General features: G+C 32.7%; 5 protein-coding genes across 9 annotated transcripts in view; 4 read left to right on the top strand and 1 right to left on the bottom strand.

The window, feature by feature from the left end:
• Positions 1 to 1,821, top strand: part of LOC108752933 (akirin-2) — a 4,511-nt gene extending 2,690 nt beyond the window's left edge. The window contains exons 2-5 of the mRNA XM_018494171.1: positions 70 to 269; positions 498 to 660; positions 732 to 788; positions 907 to 1,821. Of these exons, the coding sequence (XP_018349673.1) occupies positions 70 to 269; positions 498 to 660; positions 732 to 742 (374 nt within the window). The 3' untranslated portion in view covers positions 743 to 788; positions 907 to 1,821. The remainder of the gene's footprint in view (positions 1 to 69; positions 270 to 497; positions 661 to 731; positions 789 to 906) is intronic.
• Positions 1,822 to 3,419: 1,598 nt separating this feature from the next.
• LOC108752942 (arrestin homolog) lies at positions 3,420 to 5,975 on the top strand. The gene is made up of 7 exons (XM_018494191.1): positions 3,420 to 3,486; positions 3,582 to 3,703; positions 3,822 to 4,121; positions 4,236 to 4,463; positions 4,558 to 4,746; positions 5,012 to 5,180; positions 5,372 to 5,975. Exons 1-7 carry the CDS (start codon positions 3,420 to 3,422, stop codon positions 5,515 to 5,517), a joined length of 1,221 nt encoding a protein of 406 aa, XP_018349693.1. The 3' UTR covers positions 5,518 to 5,975.
• A 289-nt stretch (positions 5,976 to 6,264) lies between these two features.
• LOC108752940 (general transcription factor IIE subunit 1) lies at positions 6,265 to 10,218 on the bottom strand. 3 transcript variants are annotated; one of them, XM_018494189.1, is made up of 9 exons: positions 9,958 to 10,218; positions 9,728 to 9,903; positions 9,277 to 9,618; positions 8,692 to 8,858; positions 8,115 to 8,243; positions 7,546 to 7,772; positions 7,278 to 7,482; positions 6,836 to 7,061; positions 6,265 to 6,648 (listed from the first exon to the last, which is right to left on the bottom strand). In XM_018494189.1, exons 3-9 carry the CDS (start codon positions 9,401 to 9,403, stop codon positions 6,473 to 6,475), a joined length of 1,257 nt encoding a protein of 418 aa, XP_018349691.1. In that variant the 5' UTR covers positions 9,404 to 9,618; positions 9,728 to 9,903; positions 9,958 to 10,218; the 3' UTR covers positions 6,265 to 6,472. The 3 variants fall into 3 exon arrangements, with proteins under 3 accessions (XP_018349691.1, XP_018349692.1, XP_018349690.1); XM_018494190.1 differs by having other exon boundaries at positions 9,728 to 9,880; XM_018494188.1 differs by having other exon boundaries at positions 9,728 to 10,218.
• Positions 10,219 to 10,512: 294 nt separating this feature from the next.
• On the top strand, positions 10,513 to 12,690 carry LOC108752943 (rab-like protein 3). 2 transcript variants are annotated; one of them, XM_018494193.1, is made up of 6 exons: positions 10,513 to 10,605; positions 10,709 to 10,920; positions 11,488 to 11,697; positions 11,820 to 11,965; positions 12,045 to 12,167; positions 12,304 to 12,690. In XM_018494193.1, exons 2-6 carry the CDS (start codon positions 10,875 to 10,877, stop codon positions 12,481 to 12,483), a joined length of 705 nt encoding a protein of 234 aa, XP_018349695.1. In that variant the 5' UTR covers positions 10,513 to 10,605; positions 10,709 to 10,874; the 3' UTR covers positions 12,484 to 12,690. The 2 variants fall into 2 exon arrangements, with proteins under 2 accessions (XP_018349695.1, XP_018349694.1); XM_018494192.1 differs by having other exon boundaries at positions 10,709 to 10,926.
• A 661-nt stretch (positions 12,691 to 13,351) lies between these two features.
• On the top strand, positions 13,352 to 17,227 carry LOC108752780 (putative ATPase N2B). Of its 2 annotated transcripts, XM_018493866.1 has the most exons (8): positions 13,354 to 13,655; positions 14,099 to 14,493; positions 15,186 to 15,371; positions 15,459 to 15,700; positions 15,777 to 15,945; positions 16,028 to 16,168; positions 16,673 to 16,792; positions 16,863 to 17,227. In XM_018493866.1, exons 1-8 carry the CDS (start codon positions 13,652 to 13,654, stop codon positions 16,983 to 16,985), a joined length of 1,380 nt encoding a protein of 459 aa, XP_018349368.1. In that variant the 5' UTR covers positions 13,354 to 13,651; the 3' UTR covers positions 16,986 to 17,227. The 2 variants fall into 2 exon arrangements, with proteins under 2 accessions (XP_018349367.1, XP_018349368.1); XM_018493865.1 differs by having other exon boundaries at positions 13,352 to 13,655; positions 15,186 to 15,700.
• Positions 17,228 to 17,602: the final 375 nt, after the last annotated feature.

The following is a 17,602-nucleotide window of genomic DNA, read 5'->3' as shown; positions in this document are numbered from 1 at the left end:
TATATATATATATATATATATATATATATATAATATATATTTTTAAACAAAGTAAATTTGTTTATACAAAAAAAATGGCTGCCAACATCAGAGAAGAAATCCGCAGATTGCAGCGACGTAAACAATTGCACTTTCAGCCTCAAACAAACAGTGGCGATTCATCAGATATGGAAGGACCTTCTAGTCCTTCTGGTCCATCTGGCTCTTCTTTAACTCTCTTTAGTCATAACACTAGTGGAAAAGAAAAACCACTTTTCACATTTAGACAGGTAAAATCTTCTAATTATTTGCATATTTTAATAGCAAATACAAATATATGGATCACTTTTTGTTTACGTTCTCATATAGTACAGAAACTTACAGGAACATTGCTGCAACATTTGCAATGTTGCTGGAATGATCTGTATAGAGAGGAATTACTTCATTAGAGATAAATACCGATTATTATAAGTAAAAGTTTTGATTTTATTGATATGTCCATAAGATTGATGTTGTAGGTTGGCTTGATCTGCGAGCGAATGCTCAAAGAGCAAGAAACGCAAATCCGAGAAGAATATGATAAGATCTTACATTTAAAGCTCTCCGAACAGTATGACGCTTTTGTCAAATTCACATACGATCAGATACAAAAAAGATTTGAATCCGCAGCTGCACCGAGTTGTAAGTACTTTAAGAATGATGATGTCTGCACGCCTTTTGTTTTTCTTGTATCACGATTTTTATATTTACAGATCTATCATAAGAAAAGTTTCTTATTTATAAGAAGACATTTCTGTGAGGAGTATTAGGTAAATTTTGTGAACATGTTCTTTTTTTTTCTAGAGAAAACTATGAAACATTTAATTAATAAGATATAAAGCAGAAATCTATTACTTCTTTTTTTAAAAACATTTTGTCATTTTGTAGATTTTTACTGTGTGAGACAAATTTTGCTTGCGCCGAGGTTTGCAGCGCCGCCTCGCTTCGGGAATCACATCTAAAAAGATAAATGGTTTCAGCAGTGTCTAATAAAAAAAAAAGAACTAAAAAAGGTGAGAACGGGGAAAAATAAAAAAAAAATGATTAGTAATGTAAGTTCGTAGAGAGAAAGAGAGTGAGAGTGAAAGAGAGAAAAAAAGAGTAAATTGCGGTGAATTGTAAACATATTACGAAAATTTACCATGTATACTTTCGAGACTAACAATATTTGTACTGTTCGACATTAGAAGTGCGCTGGTATCAGGGAACTGATTCTACTTATGTACAAATGTTATTACGGTTAAAAATACGATATATATACACAGTGCAAGGCTAAAGTGCGAAGCTTGATACCCAGCTGAAAGAAGAGAACAAGAGAGAAAGCTGAGAGATTTCTTTCTAGCTTCTTATATAAACACACACACACACACACACACACGAATATATTTTTCTCTTAGCTTGTTTGGAATATTGTAAAATGTAAACGAAATTTTGAGACACTTTGCACATGTCGTATAGATAGAGCATTGTGTCGAATACTAAGTAAGGTATTTCAATAAGTTTTTCGTTTGTTCATCTTGACGCTACGACAGTTTAGACATTGCTCAAGTATATACGGCAACCAATGCTCTAAGCATCTTATCGCAAATGTGTTGGATGCATCTTGCGAGTTTTGAGGCTGGAGATAATGTGCATTCGCGAATAGAAGGATTGCCTTTTTGAATCCTATCTGCTCAGCGAAGAGCGGGCTAACGTTTAGAATCCAATGTATGGTTGCGTATAAATTAAAATTAAGAGATTAAATTCTACGGCTTGTAAATTAAAATTTACAAGAAAGCTACATTAGTATAATGACTTGTTAAATTGATAGTAAATTTGTTTTTGAATATTGGTTTTGAAGTTATAATACATTCGTATTAGATTCTACGATTTTTTTTTCGACTAGAAAATTTTCTATTTTACATAGATATACAGAAAAATAAAATTGAAAATGTTTTTGCAATTTTTTTATTTTTTATTGAAAATTCTTGTAAAAACAAAATAAAGATCTCATTTAAGATAAACGTTACGAAGAGCTGTAAAAGTGTCGGGATAATATTGTAGACTATAGTAGGTATTGTATGAAGGCATTGTGAAGCGTAACTATTTGGAATAAAGATTTCATAAAATCTCGTCACACACAGCATTTCTGTTCCCTGGTAGCAACGAATTTCTGTAGTTGTAATTAAAAAAAAAGTGCTGAGTAATGAATATAACTATATACTGTACTCTAACTGTGCCTATTATTAGACATGTTTGTCACGATTATTATTATGTTATTATTTACTGTTATCGCCGTCGTAAAAAATTTTTATAGTTTGTAGCAATTCTCATTATGTTGAAGTACCATATGCTGCGCGCGTTGTTTTCTTTTTCTTTTTTTACTCGATTAAGATAGGGTCCTATGAGTCTTGGTGGCTGCGTGCATTTTTTTATGTCCCAGCGTGAAAATTTTTGTTTCGCCAAGTATTGAAAAAAGGCATTTAAAGCACCAAGTAGAAAGTTCTGTCGAAAGTTGTAAGCACAATGTAAAGTGATCTTCGACTATGCCTATGATCACGACTGTCGAGAAAGTGATATGTCGTATGATTTCGATGGGCATTCGAATTACTACTGCCTTTTTCATATTGCGTAAAAGAAAAGAAAGAAAGTGTCTCTCAGTTACCACAATATTTTTGGGAGCATCGTACGCCGATGGTGTTCACGCCCACACACGTAAACACAGAAAAGTATATATATTATGTTACATCGACTATCTACCGACTATTGAGTGTGAGAAAAAAAGAAGAAATAAATTACGAAGAAATATAAGCGGGTTTAATTATTAACGCCAAGTAATGTCTACTTCACGCTCGCGAAGATAGATACGCGTTAAAGAAAATCGTGAACACACGTAAGCGATCGTTTGAAAAATTCAGGGGATTTCATTTAAGCTGCAGAAAATACCTCCGTATTATATTATGTAAACATTCATTATCGAAATAAACTTAAGACTGAAAAGGTATAAGACTATTATTTCCCTCTCAATAAAATTGTTACCATTCCTCTATACAAGACACAATTGTTGCAAATGATTTACTTTACGATTACAGGTAACATATTGCGAAGAAATATATACTTATACATAAATGTTTCATATTACAATATTACTGGTGTTGAATATTTATGTCTTGACCGCGAATGTGCAATGATCGAAAATGTACACGACGATTCTTTCTGTCATACATAACTCGCAATCCTCTTAAATCAGTTTTATAACGAAGTAATTCCATTAGCAGCATTATTAGTAGTATGGCTTCGAGGGAAGCCCCGACAAGACTATATGAATCCGAACTGGGTGTCGGAGACGTGTCACTTCTGGGCGGGAAATAAATTTCTCTGCTAAAACACTTTGTTCGTTTAGAAAAAAAAAACAGTGCCAAATGTTCCCTATATTATTTTTGGTCTTCGTTGTAGCCATTAAAGTATTTAAAAAGACCACTCCTAATGGTGAGTACGCTCAACTCTATCGAGACTTCTTAAAAATTTTATTTATCTTCCTTAATGAGCCGCGCTTAATAATATCACGTTAAAATATCCTATAGGCAAACTTACGGTATATCTGGGCAAAAGAGATTTTATCGACCATCTAGATCACACTGATCCCATCGACGGCATTATCGTAGTGGAAAATGACTACCTTCAGGGGCGCAAGGTCTTTGGTCAGGTAGGTAAAGCACAAAAGACATGCAATTCTTATAAACACGTTCTCAGATATGATTCCTGAAAGTCGTCCAGTACATTTCTCATTAATATAATATTGTAACGTTATATATTGTATTTAGGTCTCGACAACCTACCGATATGGCCGTGAAGAGGACGAAGTTATGGGAGTCAAATTCAGCAAGGAACTGGTATTGTGTCACGATCAGATAATACCGGTGAAGAAGGAAAAGCAGGAAACTACATCAATACAGGATCGCTTATTGAAGCGCTTGGGTTCAAATGCATATCCATTCATATTCCATTTTCCGCAGACGGCTCCTTGCTCGGTCACTCTTCAACCCGGTGATGATGATCAAGGGAAACCCTTAGGAGTCGAGTATGCTGTGAAAATATTTGTTGGAGATAATGAAGAAGACAAGGTATAGAAATGGGAAATGAGACATACATGAATATGAGAAATTAATGCACGATATAAAAATAAATTAATAATTTAAACCAAAATTTCTGTAAAAATCTGCTTTATATTTTATCAGAAACACAAAAGGTCTTCTGTTTCGTTGGCCATCAAGAAGTTACAGTACGCTCCACCAATACGAGGCCGCCGACTTCCCAGCTCTTTGGTTTATAAGGGATTCACTTTCTCCCAGGGCAAATTGAATCTGGAAGTTACCCTGGACAAAGAGCTCTACTATCACGGCGAGAAAGTTGCGGCGAACGTCACAATTACGAATAATTCGCGAAAGGCAGTAAAGAACATTAAGGTAAATTCTAAAATTAAATTCTATCTTCTTCTCGTGAATCGATCAAAATTAAATCAAAGTGTTTGCATTTAACGCTATCCTGTTTTCTTCGTAGTTGTACGTCGTTCAACATTGCGAGGTGACTATGGTAAACGCCCAATTTTCGCGACACGTGGCTAGTTTAGAGACTCGCGAGGGTTGTCCGATCACACCAGGTGCATCCTTCACGAAACAATTCTATCTTGTGCCTCTGGCCAGCAGCAACAAAGATCGGCGTGGCATCGCTCTCGACGGGCATCTCAAAGTGCGTAATAAGCTTGAAATGATTAAACGTAATTATTTTATTAATTAATGATTCTTTTCTTATGTTATGCTGTTAAAATATATAAAAGATCATATAACATAAACATTGTCAATATTACGAAGTATTTATTTATTTAAAAATATTGTTTATATAAATACGATATATAAACTTATAAAAATTAATATTTTAATATAATATATAAATATATAAAAAATTAATATACTAATAATAATACAGAAAAATTTATCTTGAGTATTCTGTTTAGGATGACGACGTAAATTTAGCATCCTCAACTTTGGTAGCTGAAGGCAAGTGTCCAACTGAAGCTTTGGGTATTGTAATCTCTTATTCAATCCGAGTAAAGCTGAATTGCGGTACTCTGGGTGGTGAGCTGGTTACAGATGTTCCATTCAAACTGATGCATCCAGCTCCTGGTATGTTATTTAAAATATTTTTTGATATTATATATATATATATATTGTAATTAATCGTATAGATTACTGTAAATGTCTTAATTGAATAAAAAAAAGTTTACTTCCATTTTTAGACGAAAGAATTCAGAATTTATATAAAATATTTTAAATGTCCAATTCAGATTATTCAAGTATTTTCTTTCTTTCTGCAGGCGCCGTTGAAAGAGAAAATACCATGTTGAAGAAAAGCAAGAGTATTGACAGGGCACGGTACGAGAATTCCTGCTACGCCAACGACGATGATGATAATATCATATTTGAAGACTTTGCTCGTTTGCGCTTGAATGAACCAGAATAAACCAGAGAGATAGAGAGATAGAAGAAAAAAGCGAAAGATTTTAGCGCTTTTTATCTTGCGATTATTTTAAAAGAATCCTGAGCTTTCTATTCGTGATGAATTATCTTTCGTGTTTAAAATTAAAAATTTTCATTTTTTAAATATTAAACTTAAAATTAATTAGACATAATTAAAAAACATACAACTTGAGATACTTTAAATAATTTATTTAAAATTTTCGTCTCTTTGGATTCTTTTGATTTGGTTCCTAATAAACGAGCTGTATTAAATGAATGTAGGTAAAAAAAGAACACTATTAAAGAAAAATTAACTATATAATATTATGAAACTGTTACTGAAGAAAAAAAAAATAAAAAAAATACAAAAAAAGCGAAAAAATAACTAAATATAAAAAAAATCGTCTCGGAATTTCTGTGCAATGGTGGTGATTGGACAGAAATTCATTGCAAGATGAACAAGAAAAAAAAGAATGTCAAGTAAGCTTAATAATTGTATGGTTAAGTTTAAGAATTTCCCGTTTTACCAGAAGTGACATGATATGTATATTATTCGTCCCAATTAATTTCTTATGTTTTATGATATTCCACACATTCAATTAATTATTTATTAACAAAAAACTGTTGATTAACGATACTGTTCAGTTGCAATTACATTAGAAAATACATATATATATATGAACTATAAAAAAAAACGCACCTTTATCTTTTCTCTATTCAAATTGATTTTTCAAATCCTTCAGATGCTACAGCGAATACATGCACCTGCTACATTATCGATATAAAAAAATACATACAGGATCCTGTCAGGATTGCTATGTCACTATAAAAGATCATCGCATCATTATCGAAAATTATATATATTTTGTGGCTATACAAAATATTACAGGGAACAACGATATCAAATCAATATCAGTCTTATGCAGAGCATTATGAAGACGACTCTCGTTGTTCTTCGCTTAGTCGTACATATGCGAATAATATTCCTGATACGTCTGGATATAAGACTCCTTCTCTATGGGCGTCATTTCCGCAATTAAGGTATCGTTAACGTCGGTGATCGCGACGGTTTTGCCGCCGACACTGACGGTCGGTACTAGTTCATCGTCCTCGGAATCCATCGCCTCTATCTCGCCTAAAAATCGATTCGGCAATAGTAAAATTTAAGAAGATACAGATTAATTAGAAATCATTCGAATATTCTGCAAGTTTTATTTTTATAATTTTTTACTTTCGAGGTCTTTTATATTATATTATTCTTTCTTCAGACAATTGATTGTTGCGCAATAATTCGGAATCTTTTGATAAATTTTATGTCTTACCAGTATCAACTGTCTGCATTTCTTCCTCCTCGTTATCGCTACTGTCGCTGGATTCCTGTGGAAGCGCTGCTTTAATAGACGCTGCGGAATTGGTCCCGCCCTTCTTCTCGTGAGCCAGTAACACTGACATGATATCCTCGCCCTGTTTATTATTCGTCGTAGTCATGTTTGTGGCAGTGGCTGCAGCTTTGTCCAAAATGCTGTCTTGTGCATTCACGCCATCAGGCTGTAAGACATTCGAAAATAAAGATTAAGATCTATATAACTTAAGATACAATTGAAAAGCAATCAAAACAAGGGATAACAGATTTCAACCTATTCGAACACACAGTTTCTAATAGCTTGATTTGTTATTTCGTGTTCCAGTTGTCTGCGTTTTTCAATTGTATCTTAAATTATATCTCAAGCTTCAGAAAAAGATGCAATAGAACAAAAATAATACCTGTGAACCATCGGAATTGATAACTGTACTTTCCCTCATCCATATGGGTCTCTCCTTTCTGTGATTCGACGCGTCATCAGGAGATTCGTCTCCAATAGTAACATCCACTCTAGTATCTTCCACTATAAAGCCTGTCATTCTAGTAGCTTCACCCGACCACTGTTCGCTAGGTGCTCTAAGACTGCTCGGTTTTCTTGTGTCAATACTATTCAAAATAATTATTTTAATAAATATTATTATACATGAGCATTTCTTTAGAAACACATACCCTCGAATAGTATTGATATCAATGGGTTCCGGTTCCAGTATTTCAGGCGCCAATTTGATCCCTTCTACTTCCCTTAATAGTATATAGAGTGGCTCCAATTGTTCATTAAATTTTGCTAATAATAATCTGGAATCTTTCTTTGGAAGAGCAGACTGATCTTCTTCCACTATCTCTCGACAATATGTACATCTAAACTCGCCAGTTCTCATGTCAAAAAGTTGATCAGCCTGTACAAGAATTGAATCAAATCTGTGTAACATGTATCATGTACTTTAAATTAAAAGATTTGCTATCTAGTATATACTTTTGGAACCTAAAGTGAAATAGATATATTTAATATTTGGTGAAAATAAGAGTCAGTTCTAATGCAGTTTAGTACAGAAAAAAACAGACCTATTACAATATAATATATTATAATAAGTCTGTTTTTTAAACTGTCATATTGTTTTAGTTATTATATCTTAATTATAATATAATAAAACAGAATAAAAACTGTTTTATCTTAAAAAATAAATTTTCTTAATTCAATTTTTAAGATTACATCAAGTTTACCACACTGTCATACTCACTTCAAGATCAGTAAATGTCTTTAAACAACTTGGACACTTAAAGCTAGCTCTACTAGTTGCATCTCTCTCCTCAGTTTCCATTCTCTTTCTCATTAAATCGAGTTTATACTTCACCACGTTTACAAATGTCTAAAACAAAGACACAAACTCTTTTCATTCATTCTTCCATTTGCTAATATTTTCCATCCCAGCAAACTAGAATGGATTTAAATGAATTCAGATTTTCAGAAATATTGATTCACGAATGTTAAAATGAATGCTTTTTAATTCTGAATGCATTTTTATTCATTTATAGGAATGGAGCATATCTCTATGCCTTTCAATCTAAAAATAATATTAGCTTTTTCTGTGCAATTGTGAATACTGTTCAATTCAAAATTTTGGAAAATAGGAAATTGCAATTTTTTAATCCAATTGCATCCAATTAAATCTAATTGAATCCAATTGAATTCAATTAAATAAAAAAAAAATATTCGCTATTTAAAATACGCATATTTGGATAGAAAAAAATTTCAATCCATTTTAATCCATTCTCGTTTACTGGGAAGTTAAAGAGAATCGTAACCATGTTACCTACTTTATAATTAATAAAGTAATAATTGACTTTCTGTGCTTTGCCATCTGACCCTGTTTCCATCTTCAATCTCACTTGAATAAACTTATCATTTCGCAATGTGGATATCCTGGCTCTTAACATCTTGCGTTCAAACTTAAGCAATTCACAAATGTCATCTTCTTTCATACCTAGTGGTATTTCATTATAAAATATTATTCCAATTATCCAGCAAACAAGAATGGATTGAAATGAATTAAAATGGATTCAGATTTTTAGAAATATTGATTCACAAATGTTAAAATGAATGCTTTTCAATCCTGAATGCATTTTTATTCATTTATAGAAATTGCATGGAGCATATCTTTATGCCTTTCATCTAAAAATAATATTAGCTTTTTCTATGCATTGTGAATACTGTTCAATTCAAAATTTTGAATAGGGAATACAGTTTTGCATCCAATTGGATCTAATTGAATCCAATTAAATGCAAAAAAAGTATTCGCTATTTAAAATACGCATTCGGATAGACAAAAATTTCAATCCATTTTAATCCATTCTCATTTGCTGGGTACATGAAATATTTACTAAATCAGTATAATTACTTACACGGATTTCTGACCAGCATATCTACAATTAAAGCATCTTCAATCGAGTAAAACCCACGTACAACAAGACGTGCCAGTTTCTTCAAGCTACTAGGTACCTCAGTGACGAGTCTCTCCTCGACGCTCATATTTCAGATGAAAATGATTTTCTAACAATCGATATCGTTGCCAAATAACAATTTTATCAATAATATTATTATCGTTATTATTACGTTTACTGTTCGTTCACAGGCCAGGCTCACAGTTTCATGTTAAACGCACTTTACGATAAACGCACACACTGCATTCTCCAAAAATACGATCGCTATACTTGTAAAATTGTAAGCGTATCTTCATTTTTCTTCTAGAAATCAGATATAACTTTGTAAAAAAAAGATATTTTATAATAAAATGCCGACAAATAAAAAAGACAAAAGCTTCATGAATACAAATATTACACCATAAATTCTTACAATGATCAGAATTTTCTCTTGTTTTTCTCCTTCTTCTCTCGTTACATTGTAAGAAATTTACTAGATATAGACACAACAGAGATACCAACAGCGTCAGGGCTGTGTGGCTCAGTGGCAGGACGAAAGTCTACCAAATCGGAGGAAAGAATGGGCCTGGAATCGAGACGAAGAGCGCCCTGAAATTTTTCTCTGTTATCGTCAATTATTTACAATACATATCAATTACGTACAATATCTTGAGCTGTGGAACATTGTTCTACGTTTCAGGAATGTTGGAAAAACCACAAGGACACACTTATTGCCAGTCAATGCGCAGTGAATTTATGTCACGACTGTCTTGAAGTGTCTTTAGGTTAGAATCAGGAAAATCCCGCAAATGCGGTGTTACACCACTTGCGCCACATGATGCACCAGCTGTGCGCGGAATACGTGCGCGGCTCCGAGTCCATGGCCTCTCTCAGATTTCTTTCTGATTTTGCTCCTCGAATAAATCCCCAGGAAAATTAAATTTATTCATAGGTTGATCTTTGATAGCATTGTGATGTTTTTTTATTAATATAAATTTATTTAAAAAAAAAATAGAATACTCTCTATCTCCCCTACTTAAAGGAAAATATTGACAAGGAAAAAAAAATACCTTCGTTCATGCAAAGTCTCATAGAGGACTCTGAAGTATTTTGAAGATTATTTTGGAAATCGGTTTATTAATCATGAAACTTTATTCCTAGGATGAAAAAAATAAAAAGCGAAAATTTTTACCATTGAAATTAAATTAATGGCGAAATTTTTCACTTTCCATCTTAGGGATAAAGTTTCATGATTGATACCTAAAGAAATTAAGTCGTGCCTCTGCTCCCCGAAGAGGCAAAAATTAGACCGTAAGATGAAATAATACATAATACTGTGTAAAAGATCGGAAATCTGTACAGGAATTTGAAAGAAGAAAAAAATAAAAAGATGAGATGTTTTCTTACTCACTAGTTTTTTCCACTAAACGCGCATGCATGTTGCATGGAAAACTGCGTGGCAGTCGTGGTACTACATCAACAACACGTCTGCTAAATGACTACGATCTGTCAAACTGTCGAATATCAATAAATTTTCACACGAATAATTTACATATAAAGAATTTTAATAAGTTTTTTCAATGGCGGCGATCGATAAAGTTAAAATTATCGTAGTAGGAGACTCGGGTGAGCGTAAGAAAAATATTTAATATTTTAAACATGCAATAATCTTTTTTTCTGATTATCGATATTCTGTAATATTTTATTTGAATGAAATCAAATGAAACTTGGGATAAATATTATGATAATAATATTTCTTGCTATCGTTAATATTTTTATTAATATCAAAGACATTTCTAATATTTACACATTTAGGTTATGTATAATTATGTGATAATATATGTTTTTTATAACTAAACTGACGAGTACTCTTTGTATTTAAAAAGAAATTAGTCCTTTTCTTTTAACTAAACTTCTTGCATAATTCATCTTTCCTCTTTTTCTTTTTACGTTGAATAAAGAAAAGAAAGAAAAACAAATTGTACAAGTTAAAAAGAATACAGATCTAATTAAATGTTTTTATATATTTACAAAAGTGAGAAGGAAAATTTTAGAGTAGTGCAGTAATAAAAAACAAATAATATGTACAGATTATGTACAGATATATGTACAGATTAACTGTTGTAAGAGGAATATTACTTTGATGAGAAAATGTATCATAGATAATAATGATAAATATTTTTATTATTGCAGGAGTCGGTAAAACATCGCTGACACACTTAATATGCCAACAGCAACCTATCGGCAATCCTGCTTGGACAATAGGTTGCTCAGTAGAAGTCAAGTTACACGAGTACAAGGAAGGTACACCAAATCAAAGAAGATACTTTGTCGAGCTATGGGATGTCGGTGGCAGTCAAAGTCACAAAAACACAAGATCTGTATTTTACAATCCCACAAATGGTATACCTATACTGTATAATGATTAAATGTACAACGTCTATATTTCTTTGACTATATTTCTATGAATGCATAATTGCGACAGAATATGACAGTGATTGTAAATATATGTCGTTTACAACTAGGCATAATATTAGTCCATGATTTAACGAATCGTAAATCACAGCAGAATCTGCAGAAATGGCTGGAGGAGGTTTTAAGTAAAGATGGGACTGCCTCAAAGTCCAAGTTCGAAGATTTTGATCCTGAAAAGTTTGTGGGTTCGACGCAGGTGGCAATAATTTTCCAAATTATTGTGATATATTAATGTCAAATTATATAAGTATAATAAATAACACTTATATTTCTAGATTCCAATTTTAGTCATTGGCACGAAATTTGATCTGATCTCGGACTCTAATTTTGTAAAATCCAACATACACAGACGTTCTGCAACCATCGCGGAGGAATGTGGTGCCGATGAAATATTTTTGGTAAGGATTACTTATCTGAGAGACTTGACCAAACACCATTAAAAAATAATTAATTTAAATTTAATTGAATATATTATGTGAAATTTTTAATCAACATGTGACTAACGCTTCTGTTTTACATGCTTTATTGTAATAGGATTGCCATCAGATAAGATCTTTGGCAGCAGGCTCCAGTTCGTCCGTGAAGCTCAGTAGATTTTTCGATAAAGTTATCGAAAGACGTTACTACTCCTCCAAAGAAGCAATCAGTCCTGACAAGCGAAGGCCGCCATTATATACTTCTTCGGTCTATCCAAAGTTTTACCATAACGACTGAGTGCCAAGAGTGCCACTGAGTATCAAGAGATCTCAATCTTATTTCTTGTTATACAGAACAATTGTTCTTGTGACACGAAGCGTTAGTAGGATACGCGAATTAAGTATTACAAGATTATTCGATCTCGCATTTCTTATCCACATTCCTAATCTTTCCACGGAAGAATCTTGTCAGATATGCTTAAAAGAAAGAGAAAGACAACTATCAATGCAGTGTAGATAAAAATATATTAGGCATTCGATATATTTTTCACATATCTATATTGTAGGGACGTCGCATTGTATACAATTGTTTTATAATGCAACATAATATAATCTATTCAATATTTTGTTATTAGCAAAATGTAATTATATAAAAAAATATATACATTAATGTTTTTTTTTATTAAATTATTATAGAATATCGTATAAAAGATTTCTTAACAGTGCGAAAAGCTTGTGGATTGAGATTGAAACAAGATTTTCGTCGATTGATCAATTGTGTTATGTGTAAATACAAGGAATTAATTGTGCAGTTTTAAACGAGATAAAAATTAAAGTAAACGAATTTAAGTTTTGACCAATGAAATTATAAATATATCGACCCCCAACTTTTACGGAGCAAGATTACATTTGAGCATAGATACGATTGATCAATTAATGAAATAAAATAAAAAATATAAAATATAATAATTCATAAAGAGAAATTATGCAACAATTTGGCGTTAATAATTCAATTTATTTTTCTTTATCTGCGAGTCAAGATTGAACATAGCGGGCTATCAGGGTATTCTTGGTATACTAGAGTGTACACAAGTGCAGAACAATGCCATGCCGGTTGGCATGATGCGGATTGGTCAAGCTATCTGCCAACTGTCGGGATAGTTACTTCGTGGTATGAATTCGCTTTCATGACGGCGCGAACCAAATCTTTCAAAACGCATGTCTTGGCCAGCGAATGAATGCGGACGTCAGAGGCGCGTGACAGGTGCGCGGGAGAATTCACACGTATAGTTTAAACGGATAGTCCAGGATAGTAACGAAGCGGGGGAAAGCGGGCCTTTCCTCCTATATTGAAGCTCTGTGGATGTGGACCTCGACTTGGGATTCTGTCAGTGTCACGTTGCGGTCAGCTTTGGTCGTGAGTGTGAGATCAAGTGAAGCGACGTGTAATCTGTCCGGCTCTCCACATGTGTGAGTGTCCAATTTAGGTCAGGCACGTGTATGTACCTGCCTTTTTTTTCGTTCAAGGTTATCGCGTTTATACATTAATAGATATAAAACTGATATAATACCGATGATAACATCGATGAAAGGATTATTCTGCCAGATTTCTGAGATTATGGGCGACCAAACTCCGATTAACTTAATCATTATTAATGACTAGCTTGTCAAGTAATACTTATATTGTTTTGATAACACAATTATTAATTTTAATTATACGGAAAAAAAGATTAAGAATGATGAATTATGTAGTTATTGGAAATTTAATTTTAAGTGATTCTATCAGTTGAATTATTTGTCAATTAATTGGAGTCAAAGTTGTCCTATACATCCAAGCTTGTAGTATATTATAGGCGTGACTTGAGTAATGTGATGAATAATATATCTTAATAGGCGGCTTTTTTGCTTTCTAGATAATATTTCTGCAATTATGTCTTATCATTTTGCAAAGACGTGTGCTAGTACGAATAGTCTCTGTCATGTGTTGACGCATGTACGACCTATGATTTGTATTCAGAGATTTAGCTACGCTCATGATATAAACATAAACTTGAATAGTGGACCAGTCAGTATTCTAAAGCAGAAAATAGCTAGGGGCGAGCTGATGAACGATACGTATCAGACAAAAGTGGCACAGACCCTGCAGCAAATTTACCAAGAAGTCCAAGATTATAAGCCGCAGCAATTAAATCTATTGGAAAAATGGTTTTACAGCAAGCGGAGGGATGCGCCGAAAGGGTTGTACATTTATGGAGCAGTGGGTGGAGGTAAAACAATGTTGATGGACCTATTTTACAATTGTTGCCAGGTATCTCTCTGGTTGCTGTATGCATAAGCACTGTGCATGGAAGGCTAAATTTATACCTTAATCTGTTCAATGTGACAACACATGTTTTTTTTTGCACAATCTAAAAGTAGAGATAACAATTCTTGTGCAATTTGCACGACTTTGATTATTATTAAAGTAACAGATAGATATTGTACAACAAGATATCATAAGAGATTTTTTAAATTGAAACAAACAAGTTGAAATAAAAGTTTGAATAAATCATTCAGAATAAATACGTCACTTGATTGACATCTACAATGCACTTGGATTGCTAATACCTCCCACTTTTCATATATTATATCAACTTTAAACTGAGAAATGAATTCATTGCCATTTATTTCTCCCGAAGATTGGAGATAAAGATGAAATTGTATTCATTTTCAATTTGACAGACCATATAAATTCAAATTATCTTTAGTAAAATAATGAATATATATTTTTGCGTATTGATGTTTTAGGTATCTTTAAATATTTTTATGTATGTTATTTATTCTTGATTTATACATTTAGATAATAAGATGTAACATCATATCAGATATGAAGTTGGCATTAGCAGTCCATATGTGTAGTTGAAGATTAACACATATTATGGCTTTCCATGCATAGTACAGAACAAAAATGAAATTTTTTTATAGTACAATGTAACATACTTTTGAATAAAAATGTTTCAGATTGAAAATAAGAAAAGGGTCCATTTTCATTCTTTCATGCTGGATGTGCATAGTAGAGTGCACGAAGTAAAGAAGACTATTGTACGAGATATGACTAGTACCAAACTGCAACCTTTTGATCCGATACCTCCAGTCGCCTCTGGCATTGCAGAGGAGACTTGGCTGTTGTGCTTCGATGAATTTCAGGTTCAGATTTTTATTATTTCAAGAAAACAAATACTACTTGTAAGTATAATTAAAAATAAAAGATCAATGAAAACAGATGCGTTGCAGGTAACGGATATCGCAGACGCGATGATATTGAAACGGCTGTTCACGGAGCTGTTCGATAATGGCGTGATAGTGGTCGCAACTAGTAACAGATCGCCAGACGATTTATATAAGAACGGACTGCAGAGAGGAAATTTTGTACCATTTATAAAAGTGCTGAAAGATCACTGCTTCGTTAGTAATTTGGACTCTGGGATAGATTACAGATTAAAATCGGGATCCGGAAATAAGAAGATTTACTTCATGTGTGTAAAAATTAATGTGTACAATTTTTGTGATAACTATATTGTCACCGTCTAACAAGCCGTTTAATTATACAAGAAAAGGTAAAGACGCCACGAATGACGTGGATAAAGTCTTCAAGTACCTATGTTCCATGGAGAACGACGTGATACGACCGCGCACGATTTCCATAAGAGGACGCAATGTTACTTTTCGAAAAACCTGCGGGCAGGTGCTGGACTCCACTTTCGAGGAATTATGCGACAGGGTGAGAGGTCTTCTGTATTATTATTATTTGTATTCTATGTTGATTAGAACTATATGTAATATAAGTATTGATCCCCATGTAGCCTCTCGGAGCAAGCGATTATTTGCAGTTGAGTCAAATTTTCCATACAGTCATAATAAGGGACATGCCTCAGTTGAACCTACGACTTAAATCTCAAGCTAGGCGATTTATTACTCTTATCGATACATTGTACGATAATAAGGTAAGAATTATGTGGCTTTAATTACAAATTATAATATTTGCAGTTTAAGGCATTGGAGGATCAATTATATAATAAGTACAGAGAATTTTGATAAAAGAGAAGAGACAGAATTTTGGCTAATGCAAATAGGATGAAAATTTGTCTCAGAATTTTCATGTGAATTGAAACTTCAGAAATATTAAGAAAATTAACATTGTTTTTCTTAGAATTTTTCAAATATGTGAGTTCTGAAAAATTTAAAGATTTCTCATTCTATAATTTTTGAAAAAATACCGTTAACTTTTCTTAGATTTTATAAAATTTTATCAGAAATTAATAGAATGAGAAAAATTTTAGAAATTTAGAATATTTCAAAAATCACGCATATGAATTCTAAAAAAGCTAGTCTTTTTTGACGCTTTAATTTGTATAAAAAATCTCAGAAATGTTCTAAAAAGTTATTAGTTCGGAAAAAATTTTTTACCAGAGCCAATGTGTAACTAATAAAAATTTATTAAATTGCAGGTACGGGTAGTTATGTCAGCGGCTGTACCACACACACAGTTATTTTTATCAGAAAACGAGTCCGAATATACCGATGAGAAAAGGATGCTGATGGACGATTTGAAGATTACGCATGGCTCGGTAGACGTCGATCGATAATGACGACGCAAATGTCTTGTATGAAAAATTATTACAATATGTTAATTTTCAGGAGGATCACAAGGCAAACATCTTTACTGGAGAAGAGGAAATCTTCGCGTTCGACCGTACCGTGTCACGTCTGGCTGAGATGCAGACCTCACAGTATTGGGAACAGTGGGAGCATCACAGATAATGATGGTGTTAAAACTAGTACAAATAGATTTGTGTGGCTCCGTACGAATTCCCATTCACTTAAAATTAAAGATTGTGTAAAATGATGATTGTAATTTTTATAAAACGATCTCTTGCGAGTAGTAGTTATTTAAGTTTTCGTCAGGTATATGCGTATGTATTTTATGCTCGAAGTGTTAACTTTCGCGCTTTCTCAGTATTTTACCTCGTAAATTATTGTGTTGGAAACGTAAGTTTCTTAAAGATTACCTCTAACATTAATTTTATTTATAATTTATGTGATTGCTAAAAAAATTGCTCTAATGCAAATATATATGTTTGTATTTGTGTGTATATATTATATATATGTATATATATATATATCAATTATATGAAATTTTGCACTGATGACGTTTGTTGATTATTCGTTTCTTTGTTATACTATAATAAATAAATTTGTTATACTGTAATAATATCGAGATTGAATGTCATATCTTTGCAGATTTGATTATCGACTATCGGTTATATTGATATTTTAATTATCTACGGATTCAGTAAGCCTAGTGATATATTGGAGCGAGTTATTGAGGAAAGAGTATCTCAATTCCTAATAGTGACACTGGTGCAAAGATTGTACTG

The sequence above is a fragment of the Trachymyrmex septentrionalis genome, unplaced genomic scaffold, assembly GCF_001594115.1.
Source record: "Trachymyrmex septentrionalis isolate Tsep2-gDNA-1 unplaced genomic scaffold, Tsep1.0 scaffold62, whole genome shotgun sequence".
In the NCBI taxonomy this organism is placed as follows: domain Eukaryota; kingdom Metazoa; phylum Arthropoda; class Insecta; order Hymenoptera; family Formicidae; genus Trachymyrmex; species Trachymyrmex septentrionalis.
This window is presented reverse-complemented; position numbering and strand designations above follow the sequence as displayed.

Bases quoted from the DNA above. Each gene is read 5' to 3' on its own strand.
- LOC108752780 (XM_018493865.1), top strand. The intron at 15,701-15,776 runs GTGTGTAAAAAT...TAATTATACAAG, and splicing joins AATAAGAAGATTTACTTCAT to AAAAGGTAAAGACGCCACGA. The intron at 16,169-16,672 runs GTAAGAATTATG...ATTAAATTGCAG, and splicing joins ATACATTGTACGATAATAAG to GTACGGGTAGTTATGTCAGC.
- LOC108752943 (XM_018494192.1), top strand. From the start codon at position 10,875: ATGGCGGCGATCGATAAAGTTAAAATTATCGTAGTAGGAGACTCGGGT. The intron at 11,698-11,819 runs GTATACCTATAC...GTTTACAACTAG, and splicing joins ATTTTACAATCCCACAAATG to GCATAATATTAGTCCATGAT. The intron at 12,168-12,303 runs GTAAGGATTACT...TTATTGTAATAG, and splicing joins GTGCCGATGAAATATTTTTG to GATTGCCATCAGATAAGATC.
- LOC108752940 (XM_018494188.1), bottom strand. From the start codon at position 9,403: ATGAGCGTCGAGGAGAGACTCGTCACTGAGGTACCTAGTAGCTTGAAG. The intron at 7,773-8,114 runs GTGAGTATGACA...ATTCTTGTACAG, and splicing joins AGACATTTACTGATCTTGAA to GCTGATCAACTTTTTGACAT. The intron at 6,649-6,835 runs GTAAGACATAAA...ATCGATTTTTAG, and splicing joins AATGCAGACAGTTGATACTG to GCGAGATAGAGGCGATGGAT.
- LOC108752942 (XM_018494191.1), top strand. From the start codon at position 3,420: ATGTTCCCTATATTATTTTTGGTCTTCGTTGTAGCCATTAAAGTATTT. The intron at 3,704-3,821 runs GTAGGTAAAGCA...TATTGTATTTAG, and splicing joins GGCGCAAGGTCTTTGGTCAG to GTCTCGACAACCTACCGATA. The intron at 4,122-4,235 runs GTATAGAAATGG...ATATTTTATCAG, and splicing joins GAGATAATGAAGAAGACAAG to AAACACAAAAGGTCTTCTGT.